Consider the following 22,820-nt stretch of genomic DNA (forward strand, 5'->3'; position numbering starts at 1 on the left):
CCCAGAAACTGGTTACACATTATGCTGTCATACTTTAAAATCTGTGACGCCACACTGGGTCAGATTTAACCCATGATGACAATCACACAAGGGTAATAAAGACAGTAATGTTTTCTGTGTATCTACATTTTCAGATGTTTCTTTTGAGATTAAAGCCATGTTTCTACACATACATTAAGATTCACTTGCCTTGTGTAACATGAGGTGTCAAAGTCCAGTCTAAGACAGTGGGGATCATTAACTTTTAATCATCAAAGGTTGGAAGAGGACAATAAGACCAAAGCAGTGACATTTAGACAATAACCCTTTGTATGTCGTTCATTATGGAGTTGCTGTGTCTTTGTTTTGTTTTGTGCTGCAACTGAAGTCCTACTAGAGTCTCACATTTTATTTAATGATAGATTCTTAAGAATTACGACCTACATTGTTAATGATACCCAATCTGATCTGACCCACATATTATGATTGTGACATTACTTAATAGCAAGTCATTACATGTTCTTGTGTTTATCAACAATGAAAGCAGAGATTTTTCTCATGTATTACTATTTAATCAGAGGGCGTGTTGCTTACGTAATGACACAAAAACGTGACTACGTTGGGCAACTCCGCAGCCAATGGTACAGAGGGAATCAGAGGACAGGAAATCAGCTGAACATTTTGTTTTGTCGCTCGCGCATTTTCCACATAGCTAAAAGCAGTTTACCACGGGCAGAGGAGTCCCAGCACCGTGGAGAGTCTCCTCTGAAGATTTAAATGGGCGAAAGGACTCAACGAGGGACGACAGATTCAGAAAGACAAAGAATGTGAAGAGGATAAAACGATGTGCTCCACGGAAAACAGTGCGGAGCTACAACGGACATGTAAGTGGAATATTTATGTATAATAATATCGCGCGGTCATGTTTTCAACGCTACGCCCCGTAACTTAGCAGCAGTCTCTACGTGGACGTCAACGTCCGGAGAAAAAATGAAAACAGGGGAGGAAAGGGGGTCGTCGTTAATGGGATAAAGACCCGCTGTCTTGGTGAACGGTGAATCTGTCAGCCCTTGAGTTTATGTATCCTGTCCGCCCTCCTCCAGCCTCAGACTCAGCTCTCATCCTGGAGCTGAAGACCAGGAGACCACCGTCCCTGGAGGGCCGAGCGGGATGTGAGACGTGGAGCGTGGACTTCTCCCCGGATGGAGCTTGGTTCGCCTGGTCGATGGGACACGGGATGGTGTGGGTGGTCGCCTGGCCTCTGGACTCCGAGTAGGTTTACCTGAATACATTTAATCCCACACATGATGCGTTGAGGTGTCACTCGGACATTATCATTTTGTTGAAGTATGCTCTTAAAACAGAGCCACATTGGAGTAGAACACGCATAAAACTACATTTGTTTCTTTTTTAAATAACTTTATTGTTCATTTTCTGTCTGTGTTGCTTAATTAATTATTCACAGATGCATGACAACCTAAAATAAAAAGAAAGCACAATTCTAAATACATTTTTTTTGTTAAAGATATAACAGAATGGCCCTGTGTCAAGGCACCATATTATATTGACTTAATGTCTCAAATGTTTAACAAAATATTAAACATTATTTATTGTCTCATGTGAGACAATAAAGTAGAACAAACTGAGCTTTTGTCAAAGACAGAGGGAAAGGGCTACAGTGATTAAGAAAAACAAGGAACAAGAAATAAAATCCCAAATAGAATTGAAATGTGCATCAATAAAGTATGCTTTTTTTTTGCGAAAAGAAGCAGAATTAATTAACCTGCAATTGCAGTTAAATAGTTGGATACTTTGGGCTAACTAAATGACTGAAAAGCACTATTAGCTTTCTACTTTATTAAAAAACTGAATCATGAACTCATCTCACATACAAGTGTTGATCAAAGAATAGCAGGCTAAAGTAAATTTTAGGGTAGAAATGCCTAATAATTTAATCAATGCAGATGAAAACTTTAATGACTGAGTCAATCATCTGTCATATAGACACATTTTAGAAGGCAAAAAAAAGTTTCAGTTGTATTTTACAGTAGGATGTTACCATGGAAAGCAGTTGTTTTCAACTGCACCCACCACCACCTTCTTCAGAAATGTTGTTTTTTTAAAACATTAAATAAAATTCAGACCGCTCAAATTTATTTATTGAATGTTTCACAGTTTGGAACCCAAATGGAATAAAACATAACTGAACAAAGAGACAGGACCAAAAAAACATGTTTAAAAATCACATTATTACAGAAGGACAAGCATGCATACATCTTATTTCTCTCCATTTTTCCAGGAGGGAAAGTGGTCATTTATCGATGTTTTTTTCTCATTATGTTGAGAAAACAAGCTTTGCTAGCCTAAGAAAAGTAAAAAAAATATGTAGAAATCTTCAGACAAATACTGAATTTTACGTGACTGCATAGAAAACCCTGAAAATGCATGTATGAATTTGTTGTATGTCCACTAAGGGCATCAGTACAGACTTTTTGCAACATTTTTTTTTCCCAGCACACATCTGAGACTTACTGGACAGAACTTTGCGACCCTCTTTTGGGTCCTGACCCACCAGTTGAGAACCACTGATGTAGCTTCCATTGTAAAATGACATAAAAGCTGCATAACCAAGGTTCACAGCACAAATGAACATTTAGATGAACTCATCAGATGTGTTTTATGTTTTTTAACGTTCTTTATTTATTAGGATCCCATTAACTCCAGCATAAGCACTGGCTGTGCTTATGCTTAAACTTCATTGTCAGAATGACCTTTGAGGGTGCTGGTTCGACTCAATTGGTAGAGCAGGTGCCTGTGTGCAGATGCTTGCACTGTTCGGTGCATGTCTTACCCCAATCTCTTCCTGTGTTTTCTCTCTCTCCAGCTGTCCCGAAATCAAAAATTAATCGTTAACAGAAATTAGTTCCTAGAAAAGGGCAGCAAAATATCTTTCCCAGTTTGCAGAACAGACATATTTTGCGTTCACACCAAACAGATGTTTGATTATGGTTCATTACATAGTTGAAGATAGTGTTTTAATAACATTTTGAACAAATACTTATTACTTTGCTGCTTCTCTTTTTCCTTTTGAAATATATAACATCAGAAGCAGAATATTCTGACTTTTCTGAGTGTGTTTTAAGGCAGCATCATTTAGCCAACTCTTCAGCTTCACACCACCTACATGAGATTTTTTTTTTTAATAGTCTGCATACTTGATGCTCCTCTCGCCCACAGAGACAGTCAGAATAGTGACATAGACCGAGGCGATAAGAGCTTCAGTTGTGGTCACCCTGTGTGGGGTCTTGCCTTCGGACCCAGACCTCCAAGATCAGCTGCAGCGTCTCGCCCAGCCGGATCACCACCAAAAGGAAACAACAGCCTGCTGCTGGCCACCGGCCTGGAGAACGGGGTGATCAAAATCTGGAATGTTTTATCAGGTGAGGGTTTAATCTGTGTGGTATTTTCCATTTAATGAGTCTATTTTGACTGTTTCTAAACTTCATTCTGATGTGTTTTCAGGTGAGGCTGTATTTGATCTCCACGGTCATGAAGGTGTTGTCAGGGACCTGGTCTTCCCTCAGAATGGGACCCTCACACTCATATCCTCGTCCCGGGACAAGACTTTGAGGATTTGGGACCTATCTCACAAAGGTAGACACAACTTTTAGTAAAGTCAGCTTCTTACACATAAAAATGAACCAAGTCTTTGAAAGATCTTAGTTTTTGCTGTCTGTTCTAACATGTTAAGTGATGCTCACCAACAATCATTACTGATACAACTGTAATGTTTACTTTTTAAAATGCAAACTTACTTCCCCACAAGTAAATATCTAAAGCAAACAGCCACTATTTACATTGAGGGAGTACATTTCTGAAGAGCCTTTATATCAAGAGACATTGGCTCTTAAACTGTTTTGGTGCAAGTTTAATGTAGAACTGCTTTTTTAAAATTTTCTCTATTCATATAAGACCCTCAGGTAGTCTTAAGTCAATTCAGAAGCTTGTAGGTTAAAACTGCCCTTTGATTGTTTAAAAAAAAATCAAATTAAAGTCCCTGTAAAGTTTCCCTGTTTAGTTTTGTTGTATGACAGTCAGCTGTGTTATGAACCGCCAGGCCAAATGTTAGTCATGAAAAACAGCTTTAAGTTTATAAAATTAAGCTTCAAAAATCATGATAAACAAGGCAGTAAGATCTGCTCTGTCAGTTGGATGTGCTGAAGCCACAGCCACTTATGAATTCGAAGAAATGCTATGACCTCAGCTTAAACCTAGCTAAGAAAGAGGTGCATAACTTTCTAAAAGTCTAAATCCAAAATTAAATCACACAGAGATCTCAGTGTTTTCACATGTTTACAACAACCTTATTCCAATATATCTAATGTGTCTCCACACAAATTTTGGAGTTTGCTTTACAGGGACTTTAACAGCCTCACTATGCAGCTTTTAAGTTTTTGATATTAAAAGCTTGACATTAGCTTCTGATAAGCAACTTAAATCAACAAACCTAGACTAAATGAAGACCAGCTAGCATTTTTTAAAGCTCTAAGCTGCATCTCCCGCTGAATGCTTATTCTTAAAGAGAACTCTTCATATCATTAAGACATCTTCTCCTCATTATAGTAACATTCATGCATTTTACTCATATGTTGTACAGAGGAAGATTTCAACATTTTGAGAAATTTTGGAAATAAAGTCACATGCGAGCTGCCATTGTTATGTAATGTACTCTGGGTAGTGTTGTCTTATTTGGACCTAAATATATGAATCTCAGTCAGCATTACAGTAATTTCTTTGTTGTCCTCTGTACTATAACTGCACTTGAGTTAAAATTAAAATGGTTTTAAGGATGACACGCCATAGGAAGAAGAAAAATGCAACCATATGGCATCACTACCCAGAATGCACTTCACAGCAATGGCCTCTATGTGTTTTTTTCTTTCAAAATGAAGAAATCAACTGCGTTCTTTTTAAAAACCACATAGAAGACACCGTTGACCTAATGAAGACATCATGCCCTGATATGCAGAGCTCTTTTATTATTTAGCTAATGAAGAAACTCTTATGGATGGAGATGGAATTATCTAGACTCGTCACTAAAAATTTTGCAGCACACAGAGGGTAAAAGGATTTTTATGGTATGGTGTTCATCTGTCCCATAAATCAGTTTGTCCATTCAACTATGACTCAAAAGGATGAGAAAAAGAACAACAAATTTAACCAAAGTAAATAGGTCTGAAGGTAAAAATAACAGGGTGTACTTCTTTAGTTCATATTTGTGGCAGGTGAGTGATTGTTGAATGTCAGAGCATCCTTGAACACACCTACATTAAACTCCCTCCCCTCAAACATGAACTCACAGAGAGTTATTACTAAACTAGTTTCAAGGCTCTGCAAACTCAATTTCACACTACATTGATATCGACTGAAACAATGGCTTCCTGTAATGATGGAAGTCAGGCTGAAGGCTTCCTGTATTCCTTGATAAATACTGGGCAAGAAGCATAGCCTGCTTTTTTAAATAAGCAGTGAAATATTTTCAGCTTTTGTCTGTACTTATCACTTCGCCTCTGTGTTTTGTCACCGTGCTGAACCGTCTGTTGGAATTGAAGAGGTTAAAGCAAACAAATGTTCATGATTATACATGCAGGAGTCACATTTTCGACTCTCCAGAAACTCTTCAGACTCTTTGTTTCTGTTGTCCACCTCATTTAGATCAGTGAGATTTTCTTCTTTCTGTCTGTGGCAGGTAAAAAGGTGCAGGTGCTCTCTGGCCATAAAGACTGGATCAGCTGCTGCAGCGTGTCATCAGACTGCAGCATGATCGCTTCGGTTGGCAGATTTGACAGAGTGAGTTACACAGTTGTAAAAATATGCTGTTTTATTATCAGGGCACAAAGGGACTTAGATGTGAGAAAGAATGATACAGTGTTGACAGAGATGTTTTTCATTTATTTCCAGTATATTTGCTTCAAGTCTGTTTACTTGGTAAACACCCCAAATCTTCATGCTGTCTGACATGCAGTATTTTTCTGAATGAACAGGTTTGTCTTCTACATTCTCTACATTAGTCGAGAAAAAACCAGGAGCAGATGGTGTTGTTAAAATCACAGACTTTAACATTTTCCATTATAACCATAGTTTTGCAGATAACAAGGAAACTGGTATAATTGCACAACTGTGGGTGTAGTTTTCCTCAATCATCTATCTGATGATTTGTGCTCATATTGGAATGTTTTTTGTTAGTTTTTAAAAACTTCTGTCCACAGGCCTGTTTTTCTGACCATGAAAAACATATTCAACCAAGTTTTTAAAGTTTATATTTACTCGAATATGTTTCTTTGTTTGTTTTATTTAAATAGGCTGAAAATAGCTATTTCACATCCAGGATCTCTTGTGTATTTGTAGGGCAGTGATCTTGTTGTCTCCATCTTTCCCTGCTGTTTTAAGACTCATTTGAAGACATTTGGAGCACAGGGTGGATCCTCCCACTCTTATCAAACTGTTAACTTGACACTTTCTCATGTGAAGAAAAAAGAAGGCAGCTTAATATTGCGTAACACCACATTTTAAGATCCCAATCACACTTGAAACGGTTTCCTGCGTGTTTCAGCCTGTCCTGTTGATGTTCACTGAGTCACTGCGTTACATTGGAACCTCTGCTGTAAACGCTGCAGGGCAAAATACTCTGCCTCAACTTGACCCACATTCATTGTTCCATTTTTTTAAAGCACAGCAAAGTTTTACAACTAATTAATCCTTTTTGTTGTTTAGATGGTGTGTCTGTGGAGTCTTCGTTCATACACGTTCATGAGGAACCTGTCAGGAGGGATCCAGAAGTCCTTGTACCTGCTGTCTTCCTGTGACTTCTCTCCTGACGGGGCGCTGCTTGCCACCGCAGCCTTTAGAGGCTCCAGCTGGTGGATCAACCTGTGGGACCCATACACTGCAGAGAAACTGGCCACTCTGGTGTGAGTTCATGCTCTTATTTCAGCCTCAAAATACACTTAAGAGAAATTATGTGACTGCTTATATCAGGGGCAAACTTTGACTCCATTTTACTTTGAAAAGAAATAACATCTCTTCTTAAGTAGGTTAACTGTCTAAAATGCAAGATGAACATTTTTTTAAGGGCAGTCTTCACTATCAGATTTTATCTTACACTGTTACTGTCATCGTTTACATCTATTGTGCTGCCTGAAACTGTTTTCTCATGTTATGTATGGGTCTTGAGCACCTTGTTTTTGTTTTTTGTTTTTTTTTTTTTTTCTAAACTGGTCTTGAATAAAAAAAATCTCTCCTTTTTCTCATCTGTAGTGACTACTTTGAAGACTATGGGCAAAATCAAATCTCTGCCTTACAGTTCTCCCCCAATGGTTTGCATTTAGCCATCGTGACCGATGACAGGTCAGTAGTTTGACTTATTCAATAAATCCTTTGTATCATCTTGCTGTGCTGATCCACGTGCCTTTAAAAAAAATTGAATGTTGTTAAAAAACATTTTTTGCTGTGATGTAGTTAAAAAAATTTAAACTTCATTATCTCATACAAAGTGAAATATTTGAAGACTTTTTTGTTTTGACCTTGATAACTACGTCTTACAACTCATAAAACTCAAAAATCCACTTTCTTAAAATATCAGAATATTGTAAAAAGGTCCACTTTCTTGTCAGTTATTCCTGTCAGTCTGGTTCAGTACACACAACCACAATCATGGGTAAGACTGCTGACTTGACATTTCTCTAGATGATAATCACAAGCCACAGATCATTGCTGAAAGGGCAGGCTGTATCAAAAGATTTTCATGGAAAGTTGACTGTAAGGCAAAAGTGTGATGAGGAGCACAATCAACAGATACGGTGAGAGTTCAGCCTTCATAGGATTGTCAAAAAAAGCTGATTCAAGAACTTAGTGGCGCTTCACAAGGAGTGGACTGAGGCTGGAGTCATAGAATCAACAGCAACCACACGGATATGTCCAGGAGATGGGCTACAAGTGTCATGTTTGTGGTGTCAAGCCACTCCTGAACCTGAGACATTATCAACATCTCACCTGGCCTAAGGAGGAAAAGAAGTAGACTGCTGCTCTGTGAACCAAAATCCTGTTTTCAGATGGAAGTAAAATTTGTTTTTCATTTGATATTAGCCAGCCAACTGGTCTGACCTGAAACACTTGGAGAGGATACTATAGAAATAATCTGAAGGCTGCTATCAAAGCGACTTGGGCTTCGTAACACCCCAGCAGGGCCACGTCACTCAGATGCAGTAATTCATGCAAAGGAGCCCTGACCAAATACTGAGTTTATAACTGGACATAATTTCCAGAACGTAAACATTTATGCATTATAAATCTTTTTTGGGCTGCTGTTTTGTGATATTCTAATATATAGAGGAAGGGGGGTTTTGATTTTTGTGAGTTATACACCATCATCATCAAGATTAAAACAAAAAAAGTCTTCAAAAATCTCAATTTGTATGACATCAATCGAAAATATATATAGCAGTTTTAACTTTGTGAATTGAATCTATGAACTTTTTCACGATATTTTTGAGATGCATCTGTGTGTTGATCTTTATAGCACTTTCCCTCACTTTCAGTTTAGAGCACAATTTCTCTCTTTAGATAAATCAACATACATTTAGAATAAATATAATAGAAATTGAAAATAAATCTTTGAATTTGCAGAGCTCTTCGGATTTGGGAGCCTGGAAAAAGAGGGATGGTGATGCAGACAAAAGCGGACAGAGACTCTAATGGACTCTGCTGCAAGTACCATCCACAAGGAGGAGTGGTTGCGACAGGGTAAAGATCCTGATCTCTTCATTTTAATAAAAATATTTGAACGGAAAAATTTTACTTCATTACTTATGTAATAATTAAAACTTAATAAACTCTACAAGAATAAGCTTGAGTTGCAGACTAGCAAACTCCTCTCATTACAGAACCAGAGACGGCCACGTGAGATTCTGGAGCACTCCGAGGACAGTGCCCACCTTGCGCCACCTGTGCAGATCCATCCTGCGTGACTCAGTGTCCACACACCAGATGGAGCCACTGCCTCTCCCCAAGAGGATCCTCGAGTACCTTACCTATAGGAACATCCCGGACCACCTCAAAGCATGTTACTCCTCTGATGAAGAGGAATGGGAGGGTTAAATAGGAGCACTAACTCAATATAACCACTGACATTTACAGCTAATGATTGTTATGTCTCATTATTAAGAGGAAAGCCTTCATTGTTTGCTGAAATGCTTTTGAAGCTCGATTTGGCACAAGGAGCAAATCTTTTTATCTAATTCCTACATTAAGGATTTAATTTTTGCACTACTACTGTAAGATAATGCAACTCAGCCTTCACATGCTTGACTTGTATATCACAATTTTATACTCTTAATTTATTGTGTAAATATAGTGTATGTATTTCTAATCACTGTGTTTATCGTGAAGCAGCACATGCATTACTACTGATTCAGCACATTCTAATTGTAAATATATGATAACAAAAACTGGACTTATAGGAAATAGTTTTATTAAACAGATACAAAAAACGCATACATGTCCAAGACTTTTTCTTTCACAGCTGCATTTGATTTTGCATTTTAAACTGTATGACATGTTAGAAGATGTTCCCCTCAGTTTTCCTCACAAGATTAATAGCTGACAATACGTTTAACCTGCACTGTTTGCTAAATATCTTAAGTGCCCTAAAGAGAAGATCTTTTTGCTACCACAGTTACAAAAAACTGCTTGAAATTTTACTCGGTCCGTATGCAGATTTGAGTGACTCATTTAGCTGCTAGCATCAACTCAGTGCAGCGGTGGTGGGCAAACATGCAGTAGACACCTGAAGGCTTCTGTTTTCTTCTAAATCAACAAACTCCAGATTTTACTGACTGACCCTTCATGAAAGTGTACTGAACAATGAAAAGAAGATTCAGCTATTGTTAGCTCGCAGGACATTGTTACAAAAACAGCTGCTGGAATTTAAATAATAGATGAACTCTGCAAACAGTCCCATGTAAAACCTGAAGCACCCAAAAGGTTTTCCTAGCACTGGCTGAGGCATCAACATAATAAGATGGGAAACTTAAAAATATTCATTATAGTTGTAAATCCGGGTGTAGCTGTGTTTTTATTGAGGAGAACAGGAGAAATGGCAGCAAGAGGGGACCTGTGAAGTTTTACTCTTCCTCTGTGCAGCCAGTTAACAGTTTTGCCTGAGTTGAAGCTGTTTCTGAATCTATGAGGCCTCGCTGACCACCAGGTCTCTCACTGCCTGGAAAGCTGCGACCATGGAGCTCAGCTGGATCTTCTCGTCGGTTCCTGAGGCAAGTCTGTGCCTGAAGGACAGACATGGTAAGTAGAGTCCAATCTAATCCAAACGTATTTATAAACCATATAAAAACAAAAATACATTACAATCAAACATAAAACACAACAAAAGAAACATTTTCTCACATCTGGATGGCCAAATGAAACAGACATACTCTTCCAATAATTGAGAAATGAACAGAAATTATTTATATTAACAGCAGAAGTATTTCTGGTCTAACATTGTGTTAGAGAGGATGCATGAGTGATCTCACTTACTCAACATCAGCCAGCTTGATGAGAAGGCCGGTCCTGATAGCTGGAGGAAAGTCCACTTGAAGGAGAGAAAAAAAAATATTTGGACTGTTATCTTTATTGTTGTTAAAGCAAGCAGATTACTTGTTTGTTGTAATAAGTAGCATAAGGTGTTAGTTCAGCAATTCAAGGAATCTGTTATGTAGTTACCCTCTCATAATAGCAATCTGTTACTGGAAAACCAAATGCTGTTTTTCCCTTCTATCTTGTTGCCACCAGAAAAAAAAAAACATCCCTGAAGCATTTGTTCAGTTTCAGTTTCCCTTCATTTACAGGGCAGGTATCTGGGTACAAGCGAAAGTTAAACCTACAGTTGTGTCAGTTTACATGTGCACTTAGCTAATGCAATACCCCCAATATGTACATTTTCTTAGGAAAGGACAAGAACAAAATAATGGTGAAATGCTAGTCGAAGAGCCTGTGTTTATTGTCGCTATTAGATATCCCTACACAGTTCATTTTCAGATTTAGAGCATATTAAAGAGCTGCAACGGTTATATCACACCTGACAGTTCTGGCATTAGTCTGCAGAGTTAGAGATTATGTGTCTTAAACTAGACTGCAGGATGACTGTAGAGTCTACACATTCAAAGGCAGACATACAGTTAGCTATGTGCCATCCAGACAATACAACCAATGCGTGTAACACAAAAGTACTCTTCTGTGTTACTTTCTTCAGTATGTAACGCTGTAACAAACGTTACTTTTAAAAGTAATGCTACCTAACTCATTTCTCATTTATAAACTGCTTCAAGTCACTGACTGATATAAAACCTAACGAATAAGGAAAGCTCAAAGATTAACATGAATTCTCTTTTAACATGGGTTATAATGTTAACCCTTTACTCTTAGTGATCAAACACACCCCCAACATTTTAATGCCAGAAAAAGAAATCAAATCAAGCATTCAAAGTGAAACTGGAGGTGTGTCTATAACAGATCTGGCTGTTCTTTGGATCGACAGTGAAATCTTGAGGCAGTTTACAGCAGACCACCCACACATCATACCGCTAAGAAGCTAGAGGCCTTGTTTTAAAGAATACTCACAAGAGCTCCAGCTAAGAGAGCTAAAAGCAGCAACAAGGACACATTAGAATACCTCAGCCTTTCTTCAAGAGGGACAGATGGATTTAATCTCATTTTTAAGTAATATTTCATCATATAGAGGTACCATAATATAATTTACAGTTCAGCTCAGTGAGACTTTACTCCAGGTTAATTAAAGGTTGCAGACTTTATGCATTATATTAACACACTGGATTTGATCTTTTTTTTTTCTAACTGTACACTATGTTATATTCTCTTAGACATGTGGGCTATAACTAATCCCTTACATGCCTGCACTTTAAGTATAGCTCTTCCATGCACCTTTGTACAGACTTTTTATGTTCCTTATACTCTATTTTTATTGCTAATGTATGATTTTTATATGAATCAATTTAAGTTCTCTATCAGCAGGAGTACTGCTGTTGTTCTGACCTCTTATTACTTTTATCTTTCCTCTATTATATATTTTGCACCAAAACATCAAGCTCCTTGTATGTTAAAACATACTTGACAATAAAACATGATTTTGTTAAAACTTTGCCCTAAAGTATTGTATATAGGCTATTAAATCCAAAGCTCAGTTTGTTTGAATAAAAAAACCCTCCCATTTATCTCTGCATAACAAATACACTAACTGACAGAGTTCCCACAAACTTTTCAAGGATCAAACATAAACATAAAGACCTTGTAAGACTTTTCAAGGATCTGCAGGAACCCTGATTTTAGCTCCTGATTTTGGAGAAATTATTTACATTAAATCTTTTTAATGTGTTGTTATCTGCAGTGACTTCACCTCTGTGTAAGAGCAGATGAACCTCAGTGAGGATATCATGCAGGGCCAGACCTTTTAATGTCTTCAGTTGGAGGATTTCTGTAAACAAGGTGTTAAAGAACTTCAAGAATACATCTGAACTAGAATAAGAGTGTTATTGCCTTGCAAATCCCTAAAATTCACACAGAATCATGACAAATATAGCAGCATGGGAATATTTGTAAATGTGTTGAACTTATTGTAATTATCAGACTATTAGTCGCTACTAAGAGGAAGATTTAGAAAATATTAGTTTAACACAGGAACATAATGAACAAACTTTACTGAGGCTTTTTGTTAAACTGTACACAATAATAATAAATGTGTTGCTATTTATAAAAACATGTAGATACATAAATTAAGGTGATTACTTCACAATAAACCTACATGATTTACTCTGAAAGACAAGAAAGGGCAGCGAAAGGATACGCTTATACGCTGTGGTAAAGTCTTTGTTGAGCGACCAGTCAAGGATGTTGGCGATATCAGAGCGGAGGGGGTGACCAGTGCAGGTGTACACGGTGTCCTCTGTCACCTTTCCATATGCCATGCTCGTGCTCTGAAATTACACACAAGGGAAATAAAAACACTACAGTTTACCCCTCTTTAATGATGAAACACAGAAAGTGCACGAAAACAGCAACATGACACTGATCAGTGAAGATGTGCTTTTTCTTGTACCTGTAGTATGTTAAGGGATCTTCTCATATCACCTGATGATAAGGTCACAATGGCCTTCATTCCATCTGGAGTTATGTCAACACTGCAGCAAAAAGATTTTCTGTTAAACAGATCAATGGAAACATGGCAGACGTATCACGCTTAAAGACAAGCATGTTAACTGTGAACTGGAACATTACTGATTTTATACTACTGACTCTGATACATACAATCTAAATGAAGGATACGTTTATTCTTATGATTTCAGCTGCAAGAAGAGATTTATTTTTAAAGGCAACTTTCTTTTTTAATCATCAGCAACTGCAAGACAACTAATACAATCATTTACTTCTCCTTCTGGATCACATGCTCCAGCCGAGGGATCATCTGATCAGGGGACAGCGGGCCGAAGCGAAACCTTGTGCAGCGAGACTGCAGGGCAGGGATGATCTTAGACAGGTAGTTACAGATGAGACAGAACCGGGTGTTTTCTGTGAACTTCTCAATCACTGAGGCAGGGACAGAGAGCGGTGATAACAGAGGAAAACACATTAAGATATTTCGGATGCTAAGAATTGAAAAGAATTTAAAAAAAAAAAAAAAACTTGAAAGCAAAATGCAACCAGCTGTGACCAAAGTACACAGACACAATTAATCAAAATTTCACCGACAATATTCACCTAAAAGGTAAATCCTAGAAGACATTGTGGTCATTTAAAAAAAAATTACTGTTTATAAAGTTGGTAAATAATTTTAAAATAACATCCATCTTAAATATAAGTCTGATACATGATAAATATAAATAACAGCTACAAAAATCGTTACATATCAGAACGCTTTAAATTTTGTGTGACTATCCGTGCAGCTCTCACAAAATCTGAGAACATATTTGCATTTGCTAAAAGCAGAGCAAATTTTCTCTGCAGCAATACCTCTTTCTGTAGCTGCAACACAGCACTGAGCAGAGAAATATTTTGGCCACAATAAATAAAAAAAAACAGCTAAATATCCCAGTTGATCTAAATCAAAACTGAAAATCAAATCCTCAGACATGTTTTGTTTAATGAATAAATATCAGGGTGAACAAGCATATAGTCTATAATTCACCAGCAGCAAAGTGCCGGTCTGCTCAGTGAGCCGTGCAGCTCACACTGGGTGAGGCCCGGCCGAACAGATGGCTTACCTCGCCGCAATGCATTCTGGGCATCCTGGGTCATGGCATCAGCCTCGTCCAATATCACCAACTTGAAACCTTTTCTGAAAGACAAGAGGGATGAATACAAAAGAAACAGTTTGAATAAATTTCCTTAAAGAAATTGGAGGTTATTTCTGAATTAAAGATATATAACAAGTGTAGACAGATTTCTAGACTTACTTGAAGATGGTCCTGGTGCTGGCAAAACTCAGAATAGGGCCTCGAACGACATCAATTCCTCTGTCGTCTGATGCATTTAGCTGAAAATTAGTCCAGTTTCAAATTACAGAGCTACAAATCTCATACCTAAACGTTTGAAGGCACAAAAATGCCCCTGACATGAACAAAAACAAAACAAAAGCCTACAATAAGAAGCCCGGCTGTACCTCTAGCACCATAGAGTTGAACTCTCTTTCCTTGTACAGCTGTCTGGCACAGGCAAGGATGGTGGAGGTTTTCCCTGTTCCAGGTGGGCCATAAAACAAGAGATGGGGGAGCTTGTCCTCACTGATAAACCTTTGGACTGTAAATAAGGTATGGAAAAAAGAAGTCTGGATGAATGCCTGAATCCGTCGGAATGAAACCTTTAAATCAGAATGTGAGAATTTCTAAAACTTATCCTAGAAAGTGTAGTTTAACTATATGTACTGTGGACTGACACTTTTAAAGTGTTAAGTTTAACTTAGTATGAGTGTAATTGATACTGTCAATTGTGCTGTTTATTTCCCTTTGATAGAGGTGTGACTTTACCTGAACAACCTGGTTGGAGACCTATTCTCTTGCTGTTCTTGCCAGTAAGGAAAGATCATAGTTTATTGTACAACTTTTGGTAGCTACTCATTACTTTCAATAAAACTTAAATGAAATAGCCTACTTTTTTACTTTTACTTGAATGGGTTTTTAGACAAGTGCTTTTACTTGTACTTAAGTTAATTATAACAAGAGTATCGCTACTTTCACTTGAGTATAACTTGTTTCACCTCTGGTTGCAAGCAGCTCAACAAAATACGATTAAAAGGTACAAGAGTGTTTGGAGCACATACTGAAGTACAAAGCTGATGATGAAAAAAGTGGAACGGCATTAGCTAAAAGGTGCACCTGCACAGTCTAATGCCATCTCATACATCTCTTCTGCAATTAATTCTACTTTAACACTTCTTTACATTGAATTCCCCTCAGGATTAATCAAGCATCCATCTATTCTACTTTATGGTTATAACTAGGGTTACACCAGGTGTTGCTGTACTGGAGAGCATTATCATTGTATTATTTTTAATATTTCATCTTTCTAACAGTATGCCTTTCTCATGTAAGTATAGGGTTGGCTATTAGAAATCTTTTTCAGCAAAATGCAAGCAACACCACTGCAAACCATAGCATCAACACCAAAGGTTTTATTTACTTTATACCTCTTTAAGTAAATAAACACCTGGGCAATCATAAAAAACTATCCCTAAGTGTTAAAGAGGTTTACAGAGGAAACCTGTCATGCTAAAGCTTAATAAAGTGGGCTCTGTGTCCAAGTGTGGTCGCCTGTTACAGTCCAAATACTTACTGGTGCTCAGGATATCTTTATGTGAGATCAGATCATCAAGTTTCTCCGGTCTGTATTTTTCAACCCTGGAAACGAAGAACAAAATAACCCCACATCAATACTGCTAAATCATTGATATTACCCAGTTACTTCAGATTCATACTGTGACTCTTGGGTTGGTAACTCTTAGAATTTATCAATTTTATTTTCTCAATGTGACTCAATAACTGTAACAACACATATAACAATTTACCACCTAATGTAAACATCATAGTGAACATCATAAACCTTTCACCATTTTGAACAGCATACAAAATACCGTCAGAGATTATAGTAAATATGTATTAAACCTCTGACAAACTTTAGATACTCTTGATTGTTGTTCGTTAAATTTAGTCTGCATCAGTATTTCACATCATGCGCCAGTCTTATCAACAAAATATCGACTTTTTAACCATCTCGCTGCTGCATGTCCAGTTAGCAAGTAGGCTGATGTTTAGCAAGACTATGGTTGAATACACTGGTTTGAATATAAAAGGCATGCAATGTTACCAGGACAAGCTATTTCGAGCCACAATGGAAGACATACAACTACATATAGCTACCAGATGCTAGCTTAAGCCCATCGCAGGAATGCTAACTAGTTAGCACTAGCAGTTTAAAGCTATCTGGCATAAACAGCGACTTTCAACTCACCATGGTAGATTTCTTGCTTGTGAAGGCGCATTACTTGTTGACGCCATGTGTCCTTTAGCTCTGATTTTCGCTCAAATCTTATTCTAATACTGTATGAACAGTAGGAACCTCTACCCTGCATCTGCCTGTCCTGACCGTGTTTGCCGCGCTCCACAACAAGCGTCCGTGAAACGTCACGGCGTACATCCAATCGGATTACGTTATTGGCTCTTGTGGGCGGGCACTTAGTGACATGGGTGACCACTGTAAAAAGTATCAAGAGTAAAAAGCAGCAACAATGCAAGACAAATTTGAAAAGTATTTTCTTTTCTACACTTCAGGTAAACTTGGGGCATGTGTTCATGAACATCATAGACATTTCAATGTAGAACTTTTGTTTTAAAGCTTTCCACTTGGAAACAGTCAGATCAATGTGCTGTCTGCTCTACAGCTAGGATGGACACAGCACTGGCTGGAGTCTCTGCAGGTGACTGAGAAAATGTCAGTGTCAGTTCTTCTACCTCTGTCCAGCCCCTGCCTCATGAAAAATGATGTCTCTGTACAGTTTAGACCCCCCTCTGCTTGTATCCCTCCACCCACCTTTTCTTTTTCTAGTTAAGCTAAATAAATAGAGTGCTGGTGCTTTGTTTTAGTTTATTTATCATAATCAGACCCTGGTGCAATTCCACAATAGTTCACATCATGTGATATTTTTATTTTGAGCGCATCAAGTGTAAAACGTTTACCCTGCCAACCTTGTATTTTCAGTTGCTTCTAACATTGTTGTAATCAGAATCAAATATGCTTTGTCTTAGTTCTAATAGTGTGATGTAGGTGTTGCTTTATATTTTAAAGGATGATTAGACTGCTTTTGGATTGCCACCCCAAATAATATTTTACAGCAGAAGTTTCTGCTTAAATTAGGCAGTGTATTGACACTCTGTCATAGACTGGTGGAATATAGATTCTACTGCTTCAGAGTTTAATCAGATCCTGAACTCATAAAAGCATAATGCTCTTGGTTTAATAAGGAATTATTCAATTTTTGGAAAATCTATGGGTCATTGGATAATCACCCATATCCCTTAATTCTGGGACCTCTGACACTTTGAAACCAGACAGAATTTTTCAAGCATTATAACTTAATTTATGGATGATTTTCATTACTCTTCCATTTCTGAAATTTTGTTGTTTTTTTTATCATTGCTTCATTGTTATTGGTCAAAATCTCCCTTGCAAGAATGCTTAGAGAAATGATATAGAAGCAATAGAAACAAAAAAATAAAAAAATGATACCAAAGTACACAGTAACACCCTCAGACTTAACCACACAGACACAAAACTCAATCAACTGTTTAAAACTTGAACAGAAACATTAGATTAAAGTAAAATAAAGTTAGATAAAGTAAAGTAAAGTAGAGTTGTGGAAAAAAATAACACATGATTTGAGTGGCTTTGTTCGGTGCAGGTGAGTGTCACACCTTTTATTTTATTTTTTAATGTCATGATAAAGGTTGATTGTCACTAAAAACGTAGAAATAGTTACTTTTGTATAAGGCCTGGATGGTTTGACTGAAGCATCCAGCTCACTGCACTTGGCTCTAATCTCGCGAGAGCGGCCCCTCACGGCGGTGCCTGGGCGATGCGATGCTGTTGCTGTGGGTTTGATTGACAGGAAACATGTCGGTGTGGTGGGAGCGAACCGGGATGCAGCTGCTGCCAAGGGAGACAGGGAGTACCTGCATCCAATCCACACATCAGCACCTTTGAAAACCACCAGGCTTCCCCCTCAATACGTCTGCTTTTGACGCGCAGAGCAGCTTCTCTCTCCTTTTTATATTTTCAAAAAGGTCCGTTTGAAAGGAAGGGGCACCCAATGGATGCTGTGGCAAACCGCGTAGTCCTGCTCGGTATCTTCACATTGTGTTTGATTTAGCCTACAAGCAGAGACACCTTGATGAAACAGCAGGAACTACGAGGACTGTTGTTGCAATGGAGTCGACTCTCTCACGGCTCAAACCGCGTCTGTAAACCTACAACATCTCGTTTCATGGCGTTTTGCAGGTGGCTCTGCTCCGTGGGCATCTCCACGTTTCTTTTCTGAATTCTTATTCTCTTTTTCATTTTTATTTTTTTAGTGCACCGGAGGAAAATAACGACCACTGCTTGCCAAACTATGAACGAGGAGATGACAAAAAGCGAGGAGCAGCATCTTAGTTTGCAGAAAGCTTTGCAGCAGTGCGAGTTGGTGCAAAATATGATAGACATAAGCATTTCTAGTTTGGAGGGTTTACGGACCAAATGTGCCACATCCAACGACTTGACACAGAAAGAGATACGAACGCTGGAGGTAAGCACCGATTGAGCGGAATATCTGCTGTGCATCTCGGTCTAAATCAAATCGGAGGGCTGTCACTGTCTCTTATTTATTTCTAGGCCACTATGCATATTTTTCTGGTGTTCTACTGCTTGTTTTCCGTTGCATTAATATGCAAAGATCCCTGCTAAAGCCAACTGCTATCTGTTTTGTGCAGTGCAATAAATCAGGAGGCTATGGGGCTGCAGTGGGCTGTTATAGACTTGCGCATTCTGCAGGTGGCGGGGAGAGAAGGTGGCTCTTCTCCATCAGAATAATATCTGAGGCAGCCGAGGCCTATAGGCAGTCCGTGTTTACAGTCCATTACCAATACGGCAGCCTGCGCATCTGTCCTCGCAGCGCACCCGGGCCCTGCCGTTATGCAAGGCGAGCAGATCACTGAAATTGTTACCAAATATCGTTATCCGTTTAATTAGCCCATGGGGTATTCCGTAAATTGCGTTACGTAATTACCCATAATAACCTGGTGTCGTGTTCGAGATACCAGACCGTCCGTTTTGAGACCACTTAAACCAGTCCAGCACCCCCTCCTCCTCCCCTCAGACCAGTGAGAGGCTGTTACAGGACATAAAAAACGCCATAAAGTGCGATAAGGTCACTGAAAACTCACTACAGAAAAGGATGGACGCGGTACATCATTAAAGGCCTGTGAGAATGTTTAGTGATGCCTCAGGAGATTAAAACAAATATCATTAAGTGAGATAAGGTCGTCATAAACTCACCACTGAGAGGCTCTGTGTACCATCAGCACACATCAAGGCCCAGTGGAGATGTAACTGAGATATTATAGCAAAATACCATAAAGTAAAGAGCAGCACACTTCTCCAGACCCTGCAAGACATGCTTTATGCTATATACACACAAGCAAATGATGTAAAGTGGGCCTGAAGTGAAGTATTGCATGCAGTATAAATGTGCTTCAAGCAATAAGTTCCAGCTTGAAGAAAACAGATCCCATCGAAGCATGGTGGATTTTAATAAGCATTTTGATCTATTAAAACTTAATTTGGATCAATTTTGTCATGATTTGATAATTTCCTGTGCAGATGGATGTGGGATGAATCTTCAAAAGAAGAAGCAGGGATGTAAAATACACAGTGCCAGTCTTAAAACATAAAAGCATCAGCATCAGATACTTAAAGTATGACATCCAATAGGAACTGCTTAATGTTAGAGGGGCTTTTGGAAATTGGAGGAGTTTAGAGGTGAGAACAGAAACAGAAAATACTATTGAGGCTCTGCTAGGATAAAAATATGTCTTTTTTATTTGATGTCATTCTTAATTGGTGATTAATTTCAGTCCTTATAGCTCATGAGAATTACACAGGAGGTGTGGCATCAAAAGTATAGAGGATATACGCCAGAATTTCTCCCCTAATAAGGTTATTACAAGGGCTTTGCAGAGTTTTTGATCACTATTTGCCTTGAACAGCAGTATTAATAGGGTCACTTTTTTGTCTGGCCATATGCATGAAGGGTGATGTGACACATGTCTGGAGCCTGCAGAGGGCAGTAGTTCATGGTAAATATATGCCAGCACCAGAGAAGAAGACAGCTGCACGCTAGCACAAACAAATCAGGTTCAAACCCCTCTATAAGTTATTAATCAGCCTGACCTTTTTCAGTTTAATCACATGCAAGAAATACAATACATCAGAGGTGCTTTAGTCTTTCTTATACACCACAATAGTGGAACATCTGGCTTACCTTTGTGTGGCCAATGTTTTTGAGAGTGACAGTACTCTGCAGCAGCACAACACCTGAGCTTCACCTGCATGACTTCGCTAGAGTAAGTCAAGTCACTCTGGTTCATTCTGCACATGTAAAAACACATGTTGTGCACATGTATGATAACTTTGTTTTTACACACTGTTGGTATTCTGTTGAGTGAATTCAACCCATGTTTAGTGCTGGAAGGTACTGCGCTTCTTTTTCTTTACTGTTTGTTTCATGACCCAAAATTTGAAACCACCTTTAATGGCAGGCAAACAGGCCCCATGCCAAAGCATACTCAGATGGATAAAACTTTATTAAAAGTTACATTAAAGCTGTTTTTTTGGAGTTTTTTGTGCCCTGCAGCCTGTGCATGTGTGTGATTCACCTTTTGCTAAATTCTAGACATCTAAACGACAACTCAGCGGGAGACTTTGCTGAGGAAAATGTTTCTCTTTTAGACATACATAGGCAGCATATGACTTTGTTCATATCTGACCCAGTGATTGTAGTTAAAAGTATTCAAACTTACTACTACAGCTGCTCACTTTATGATCTGCTCTGTTTTCATAGATAATAAAAAGGCATCAGTGAAACAAGTCTGTCTCAAAACCTGATAAACACTTGATGGTAGGGTCAAAGACTCCGTGTCAAACTGACAGTTACACGAAGATTAATGTTTAGTTTAGTCTGGGCCCCTGGATTTATTGAATCTAATTTTCACTCTATGTGAGCTGGATTTCCTCTATATATTTAGTAGTGTGTCCACTAAATAGTTGCTGTATTGTCTTTATGGTGTTTATAGCTTTGAAGTGAACATAAAATATATTTGTAATACAGTGCAAATGCCTGCAAATTATGGTTGATCAAAACAGAGATTTATGGTGTTTGGTATTTCACAAAGTTATTAGATAACAACGGTTTTAAATAGTTTGTCAAGTTAACTTTTTTCACATCTCAGGTTCACATCTAATTTTTGCACATTTTATTTGAGAATACATTTTTATTGTAAAGTACAAGATTAATAAAAAGGGTAACATTTTAATTCTTACTCTTTTTTATTCATGCTGTGTCTCTCGCTTTTTATCAGGTGCTGAAGTGGAAAGTAACTCATTACATTTACTCAAATTACTGCAATTGAGTAGTTTGTGTGTGTGTGTGGGGGGGGACACTTGTGCTCTTTAAATACATTTTGAAATCAGTGCTTTAACTTAAGTAAGTTTTAAACAGAGTAACTGTAGCTTTTGGCGAGAGAATGATTCCACATCACAATTCCCAAAGTGTAATTTTAACTCTGCTCTGAGTGAAATAGTCTTCAGTGTTGGTGTTATTTGACAGTGTTGATCCACCAGTGTTAGTTCAACTCTTTTAAGAGTCAACTGATCTAAGCTGTGCCTATTAGCACATTGTGTTTATAGGTTTTTTTGAGTGTACAATTTAACTCTACATGAGTTTACTTCACACGGTCAATTTTGCTTTGATTTTACTTATTAAAGAGGTGTGACTTTACCTGAACAGCCTGGTTGGAGATCTATTCTATTGTTGTTCTTGCAAATAAGGAGGGATCATATTTTACTGTACAACTCCTTAGTTGCTCCTCGGTACTTAAGTAAGCTTTAAATATGATGTTTTTTCATTTTCCTGAGTAGACTTATAGACTAAGTTTATTCTAACCAGAGTAACTGCATTTTTACTTTAGTACAGTAGTCGCATACTTTTTTAACCTCTGGTCAGGAGATTGTTACATTGCTGATTGCTGCTTTTAAAAAAGGTAACCTTGCAAAGCAGATGGATTTGCCTGTTCCCGTGTTTCTCATTGGCAAATCCATCTTGCAAAACTCCCATCTGAACAGTTTGGGCCCAGATAGGAAGTGACAGGACCAATCAGTGTCGAGGGGCAGTACTTTCGGGCACGGCAAAGTCATCAAGAGGCCGGTGCAGTTATGGCAGAAGACATTAGCGTGGATGCTGCTAAAGCACCAGTTTTATCAGAACTTGATGTCATCCTTTGTTAAAAGAAGAACAAAAAACAGCATTGAGGTGTTTTACACAACAAAAGTCGTGTACTGACATGTCTACAGTCGCCATGGTTCGCATTATGCTGTTGTCTATGGAGTTTACTCCTGTAACGGCTACGTCATGTGTTTTGTTGCTTTGATTGGCCCGTAAAGATGTGACAGACAGAACGTTCATCCAATCACCC

General features: G+C 38.2%; 3 protein-coding genes across 3 annotated transcripts in view; 2 read left to right on the forward strand and 1 right to left on the reverse strand.

The window, feature by feature from the left end:
- The first annotated feature begins 646 nt into the window (after window positions 1-646).
- Window positions 647-9,529, forward strand: wsb2 (WD repeat and SOCS box containing 2). Its single transcript, XM_041788027.1, has 9 exons — window positions 647-863; window positions 1,083-1,251; window positions 3,217-3,419; window positions 3,502-3,633; window positions 5,729-5,829; window positions 6,754-6,950; window positions 7,297-7,386; window positions 8,665-8,781; window positions 8,922-9,529. Exons 1-9 carry the CDS (start codon window positions 824-826, stop codon window positions 9,133-9,135), a joined length of 1,263 nt encoding a protein of 420 aa, XP_041643961.1. The 5' UTR covers window positions 647-823; the 3' UTR covers window positions 9,136-9,529.
- Window positions 9,492-16,706, reverse strand: rfc5 (replication factor C (activator 1) 5). Its single transcript, XM_041788029.1, has 11 exons — window positions 16,549-16,706; window positions 15,874-15,938; window positions 14,705-14,841; window positions 14,499-14,578; window positions 14,307-14,380; window positions 13,473-13,632; window positions 13,145-13,226; window positions 12,893-13,022; window positions 12,446-12,523; window positions 10,570-10,624; window positions 9,492-10,319 (listed from the first exon to the last, which is right to left on the reverse strand). Exons 1-11 carry the CDS (start codon window positions 16,593-16,595, stop codon window positions 10,220-10,222), a joined length of 1,008 nt encoding a protein of 335 aa, XP_041643963.1. The 5' UTR covers window positions 16,596-16,706; the 3' UTR covers window positions 9,492-10,219.
- A 1,833-nt stretch (window positions 16,707-18,539) lies between these two features.
- ksr2 (kinase suppressor of ras 2) overlaps window positions 18,540-22,820 on the forward strand; it is a 180,262-nt gene continuing 175,981 nt past the window's right edge. Inside the window, exon 1 of the mRNA XM_041786621.1 lies at window positions 18,540-18,877. Coding sequence (XP_041642555.1) covers window positions 18,704-18,877 — 174 coding nt within the window. The 5' untranslated portion in view covers window positions 18,540-18,703. The remainder of the gene's footprint in view (window positions 18,878-22,820) is intronic.

This window comes from Cheilinus undulatus, linkage group 5, assembly GCF_018320785.1.
Source record: "Cheilinus undulatus linkage group 5, ASM1832078v1, whole genome shotgun sequence".
In the NCBI taxonomy this organism is placed as follows: domain Eukaryota; kingdom Metazoa; phylum Chordata; class Actinopteri; order Labriformes; family Labridae; genus Cheilinus; species Cheilinus undulatus.